Consider the following 6,704-nt stretch of genomic DNA (forward strand, 5'->3'; position numbering starts at 1 on the left):
AAATAGATACTGAGGGGATGCCAGGGGTAAGTTTTTTTACACAGGTAGTGGGGGGTTCATGCAATACACTGCTGGCTATTTGTGTGAGAGTGTTTCAGTTATTGCGGGGCCAGGAACCCATGCAGCTCAGTGGGAACAGGGAACAATACCAGTGGAGAGAGTCAAACTTAGCCAGGTCACGGATTGGAGATGGCAGAAATGCCCCATTCATATGGAGACAGGAAGAGCATCAGAGAGTTTGATGGTCATTCCAGATACCAGCACCCTGCCCAGTCAGGAGATGATTTCTCTCTCCAACTTGGGTTGAACTTCACTGTAACAGTGTGATGCCAGATCACACCTTGACAACTTATGTGAACTCATCTGAAATGTTGTCCTTCACCCATTGACAGATATTGTAAATCTTTTTACAGGTCAAAAATGACAAGGAATTTGTGTACGGGAATCTAGAGCTCAACACACCAGTTTTGCTGTCTCTGTCCAGATATTTAAGAAGTGGAGCATTGGATTCACTCAATCATCCTTCCTGCTCAGACTGTGGGGAAGGATTCACTGAATCATCTGACCAACTGGCACACCCATCATTTTGCACAGGGTGGAACGATTCACCTGATCAGACAGTGGAAATGGAATCACTCGGCCTTCTCAACTGAAGGTACATCAGCTAGTTCATACTGGGCAAGGCCATTCACCTGTTCTGTGGGTGAGGAGGGATTCAGTCAGTCTTTCCACTTGTGGACACACCAGTCAGTTCACACTGGGCAGAGGCTGGTCATCTGTTGAATTTTGGGGAAGCATTCACTCGGTCATCTGACCGAATGGTTCACCAGCGAGTTCACACCGGGGAGAGGCCGTTCACCTGCTCGGAATGTGGGAAAGGATTCACTTGCTCATCTAAACTGAAATTACATCAGCGTGTTCACAGTGGGGAGAGGCCGTTCACCTGCTCAGACTGTGGGAAGGGATTCACTATGTCATCTAATCTGAAGGTACATCAGAGAGTTCATACTGGAGAGAGGCCGTTCACCTGCTCAGACTGTGGGAAGGGATTCACTATGTCATCTAATCTGAAGGTGCATTGGAGAGTTCATACTGGAGAGAGGCCGTTCACCTGCTCAGACTGTGGGAGGGGATTTACTTGCTCATCCAAACTGAAAGTACACCAGCGAGTTCACACTGGGGAGCAGCTGTTCACCTGCCCGGACTGTGGGAAGGGATTCACTTGCTCATCCGAACTGAAAGTACACCAGCGAGTTCACACCGGAGAGAGGCCATTCATCTGCTCAGACTGTGGGAAGGGATTCACTCAGTCATCCCATCTGAAGGTTCACCAGCGAATTCACACTGGGGAAAGGCCGTTCATCTGCTCAGACTGTGGGAAGGGATTCACTTGCTCATCCGACCTGAAGGTCCACCAGCGAGTTCACACTGGGGAGAGGCCATTCATCTGCTCAGTCTGTGGGAAAGGATTCAGCTGGTCTTCTCAACTGAAATCACATCAGAGAGTTCATACTGGAGAGAGGCCATTCACCTGCTCAGACTGTGGGAAGGGATTCACTGCGTCATTCCACCTGAAGATACATCAGAGAGTTCACACTGGAGAGAGGCCATTCATCTGCTCAGACTGTGGGAAGGGATTCACTCAGTCATCCCATATGAAGGTTCACCAGCGAGTTCACACTGGGGAGCGGCCGTTCACCTGCTTAGACTGTGGGAAGGGATTCACTTGCTCATCCGAACTGAAGTTACATCAGCGATTTCACACTGGGGAGCGGCCGTTTGCCTGCTCAGACTGTGGGAAGGGATTCTCTGTTTCATCCCAGCTACTGAGTCACCAGTCAGTTCACACCGGGGAGAGGCCATTCAGCTGCTCGGAGTGTGGGAAGGGATTCACTATGTCATCTAATCTGAAGGTACATCAGAGAGTTCATACTGGAGAGAGGCCGTTCACCTGCTCAGACTGTGGGAAGGGATTCACTATGTCATCTAATCTGAAGGTGCATCGGAGAGTTCATACTGGAGAGAGGCCGTTCACCTGCTCAGACTGTGGGAGGGGATTTACTTGCTCATCCAAACTGAAAGTACACCAGCGAGTTCACACTGGGGAGCAGCTGTTCACCTGCCCGGACTGTGGGAAGGGATTCACTTGCTCATCCGAACTGAAAGTACACCAGCGAGTTCACACCGGAGAGAGGCCATTCATCTGCTCAGACTGTGGGAAGGGATTCACTCAGTCATCCCATCTGAAGGTTCACCAGCGAATTCACACTGGGGAAAGGCCGTTCATCTGCTCAGACTGTGGGAAGGGATTCACTTGCTCATCCGACCTGAAGGTCCACCAGCGAGTTCACACTGGGGAGAGGCCATTCATCTGCTCAGTCTGTGGGAAAGGATTCAGCTGGTCTTCTCAACTGAAATCACATCAGAGAGTTCATACTGGAGAGAGGCCATTCACCTGCTCAGACTGTGGGAAGGGATTCACTGCGTCATTCCACCTGAAGATACATCAGAGAGTTCACACTGGAGAGAGGCCATTCATCTGCTCAGACTGTGGGAAGGGATTCACTCAGTCATCCCATCTGAAGGTTCACCAGCGAGTTCACACTGGGGAGCGGCCGTTCACCTGCTTAGACTGTGGGAAGGGATTCACTTGCTCATCCGAACTGAAGTTACATCAGCGATTTCACACTGGGGAGCGGCCGTTTGCCTGCTCAGACTGTGGGAAGGGATTCTCTGTTTCATCCCAGCTACTGAGTCACCAGTCAGTTCACACCGGGGAGAGGCCATTCAGCTGCTCGGAGTGTGGGAAGGGATTCACTATGTCATCTAATCTGAAGGTACATCAGAGAGTTCATACTGAAGAGAGGCCGTTCACCTGCTCAGACTGTGGGAAGGGATTCACTATGTCATCTAATCTGAAGGTGCATCGGAGAGTTCATACTGGAGAGAGGCCGTTCACCTGCTCAGACTGTGGGAGGGGATTTACTTGCTCATCCAAACTGAAAGTACACCAGCGAGTTCACACTGGGGAGCAGCTGTTCACCTGCCCGGACTGTGGGAAGGGATTCACTTGCTCATCCGAACTGAAAGTACACCAGCGAGTTCACACCGGAGAGAGGCCATTCATCTGCTCAGACTGTGGGAAGGGATTCACTCAGTCATCCCATCTGAAGGTTCACCAGCGAATTCACACTGGGGAAAGGCCGTTCATCTGCTCGGACTGTGGGAAGGGATTCACTTGCTCATCCGACCTGAAGGTCCATCAGCGAGTTCACACTGGGGAGAGGCCGTTCACCTGCTCAGTCTGTGGGAAAGGATTCAGCTGGTCTTCTCAACTGAAATCACATCAGAGATTTCACACTGGAGAGAGGCCATTCACCTGCTCAGACTGTGGGAAGGGATTCACTGCGTCATTCCACCTGAAGGTACATCAGAGAGTTCACACTGGAGAGAGGCCATTCACTTGCTCAGTCTGTGGGAAGGGATTCACTCAGTCATCCCACCTAATGGCTCACCAGCGAGTTCACACTGCGGAACGGCCGTTCACCTGCTTAGACTGTGGGAAGGGATTCACTTGCTCATCCGAACTGAAGTTACATCAGCGAGTTCACACTGGGGAGCGGCCGTTTGCCTGCTCAGACTGTGGGAAAGGATTCTCTCTTTCATCCCAGCTACTGAGTCACCAGTCAGTTCACACCGGGGAGAGGCCATTCATCTGCTCAGTCTGTGGGAAGGGATTCAATTGGTCATCTCACCTGCAGAGACACCAGTCAGCCCACACGGGGAAATGGCCATTCACCTGCTCAGTCTGTGGGAAGGGATTCACTCAGTCAGCTCAATTGAAGGTACATCAGCGAGTTCACACCGGGGAGAGGCCGTTCACCTGCTCAGTCTGTGGGAAGGGATTCAATTGGTCATCTCACCTGCAGAGACACCAGTCAGCCCACACGGGGAAATGGCCAATCACCTGCTCAGTCTGTGGGAAGGGATTCACTTGGTCATATAAGCTGAATAGACATCAGCGAGTTCACACTGGGGAGAGGCCGTTCACTTGCTCTGTCTGTGGGAAGGGATTCGCTGAGTCATCTGAACTGAAGATACATCAGCGAGTTCACACTGGGTAGAGGCCGATCTCCTGCTTAGAGTTTGGCATAAGATTCTCTCAGCCAAATCAACCGAATGTGCATCATTGAGTTCACACTGGGGAGAGGCTTTTCACCTGCTGTGAATATGGGAATCGATTCACTCAGTCCTCTAACCATATGCAACTCTCACTTCGGCTAGCAGCTTAACTTTTAGAGTGATAGCTCCCCAACCCAGCCAACTTAAGAAATCTCATTTGGGTGGATGCTTCATGATGTGTCCCGTTCCAAATCAGTACACTGAAATAACAAACTGTACACAATATGTGATTAAACAATTGAGATTTATAATTCCTACTTAGACTATAGGGTTAGTAAAGAAAACAAAAAGAAAGAAAAAGGGCCCAGTCTCTCCTCTCTCCATTCACATCTTCTCATCTCTCCCCAGCAAAAGGTGGTGAAATTCTCTCTTCCAGACTCACAGGAAAGAACAACATTTCTGCCATTGGAGAGCCCCGCACTCCCAAACCCTGTTATCTCTAGTCATAACCTAAACATTGTTGCTGCAGAGAATCAATTACCTTAGCAGTGAAACATTACATAGAGGCCATTACAGTAGCCGTGAAACCTTGCAGCATGTTATACTTGTGACTCACCGCCGGGTTCACACTGGGCAGGAAGTTTCAATAAGCTGTATGCTGGATATTTCTCCATCACCATTGCTGAATGCGATTTCAAGACTGACTGTTGGTGCTGAACTCTGCAATTATTGCTGCTGCTCACCACACCCAGTTCTGCACCCTGGTCACTGGGCATGGGAGGAGTTTCTTCTGCTGCACATTCTCCTTTAATGGGACTGGAGTTTAATATTCTGCATCTGAGACAAATAAATCAGTTCTATTTTAAACTTTGTCTTTGGAACTCTGTGAGTTTACAACACAACTAGTGGACTCAGGCCGGCTGGACCCTGCCAATGATTCTATTCCTTGACAGTCCTTTTAAATCCTCCCCTATTGTTCATCTCCTGCTTCCCTGTGGTGATGGGTTCCAAACCAGTGGTGAAGAGGTTTCCCTTAATTTTTCTACTGACTGAAGAAGTCACACATATTGCAGTTCTGTCTGAGATGTTCTTCACCCCTCAGATCTCTGGGCTGATGAAGAATGACATTGGGAGTTAACCTCCTTATTCAGGGCACATTTCCATATTTTGGGCCATTTTCCCTGCTTCTAAAGGGTTGTTAGAAAACACCACTCTACTCTAAAGACTGAAAGCCAAATGGGAAACCATCCATTGGATGTTCAACGAAGCAGGGTCAGAAACCAGAGGCGGGTCCGCACATTGCAGAGTTTGGGGCTCTGGACAATGGTCGGGATAAGAATGTATGGTGAGGAGAAGGGAATCAGCAGCGGGACGTGGCAACAAATGACAGATAGCAAGATTTGGAAGCTCATTTGATGGAAAATAATTCAGTTGTCTGACTGACAACACAGACAATGCCTGTTGTGAGATTCCTCATTTGTTGAGGCACATGTGTGTTCAGAATGGTAATATCTATTGAAGGAGTTATTCCTGATTGTTTATCCTGTAATATTATATCTGGATAGTTATTTTTGATTAACCTGTCTGTTATAATGTATTGATTATAATATAAATTGTGAGATTCTGTCCCTAACTGGATATGGCTTCAATTTATGGTGCCTTAATGAGGTGATAGAGGTCATTCATGAGTTTGTATTTTTAAGCAAGATTTTGGTGAATTATATTTGCCACTTGATTGTACTTGCATAAGTAATCAGATTGAGTTAAACTGCTGCAGGATCCGAGGAATATGTTGGATTGTGTCTGGTTTCTCTTGGCATTTTCTGCATTTATTGCCTTGTTTGTATGTATTTGTGAGTTTTTTGTTAACCACCTTGTCCTGTATTTCTGCAAGGAATCCCTCTGTTTCTGGGAAGAGGTGTCCAACTCTCAGTCAGGTGCTTGATGCTTCCTTTTCAACATCTTGTCTGCTCAGATCGTTGGGATGTCTCCCATGGAGAGTCATACTCATTCCATTTGTTAATGTTTTCTTCCATATTGATTATTCATTTTTCTGAGTTGGCCTCTCATTTAAGTTTTCTGGTCTTCTTAGCACAATTGCACATACACACTTGGAGTGCTGAATCCCGTTTACTTTTGAAGAAAATATACACCTAAAAGTTTTATCTGACTGTTGTGTGATTTTTTTTTCATTTGTGTTATTCCTCTTCCTCCTGTCTAAGGTACTGTTTGAGTGTAAGTAGTCTTTTCTGAAGTTTTCTGAAGTTCTTATTTATCTTTGTAAATTTTACTGATTGAAGTAGGACTAAGGTATTTTTATTTAGAAAAAGTCAATGTCGGTATTGATGAAAGTGTTTATTGCCTTTGTTGTATTTGTTAATTACTGAGCTCTGGCAGGTTTTCTTAAGCCTCGAACTAAATTTTGTCAAAGGTTCTCCCTATTTCACACTATTTTCTATTGTCTTTGCTTGTTGATATTCCAGATATGTGGGTATCAAGAGTCCTGGTGAAGGGTCTTGGCCCGAAATGTTGATTCCCATCCATAGATGCTGCCTGACATGCTGAGCTCCTCCAGAACTTTG

At 47.2% G+C, this 6,704-nt stretch overlaps 1 protein-coding gene across 1 annotated transcript; it reads left to right on the top strand.

Annotated features, from left to right (window-relative positions):
- Positions 1-520: 520 nt before the first annotated feature.
- On the top strand, positions 521-6,285 carry LOC132388765 (zinc finger protein 585A-like). The gene has a single exon (XM_059961182.1). The coding sequence runs from the start codon at positions 819-821 to the stop codon at positions 4,122-4,124; it is 3,306 nt and encodes a 1,101-aa protein (XP_059817165.1). The 5' UTR covers positions 521-818; the 3' UTR covers positions 4,125-6,285.
- The last annotated feature ends 419 nt before the right edge of the window (positions 6,286-6,704 follow it).

The sequence above is a fragment of the Hypanus sabinus genome, unplaced genomic scaffold (genome assembly GCF_030144855.1).
Source record: "Hypanus sabinus isolate sHypSab1 unplaced genomic scaffold, sHypSab1.hap1 scaffold_400, whole genome shotgun sequence".
NCBI lineage: Eukaryota > Metazoa > Chordata > Chondrichthyes > Myliobatiformes > Dasyatidae > Hypanus > Hypanus sabinus.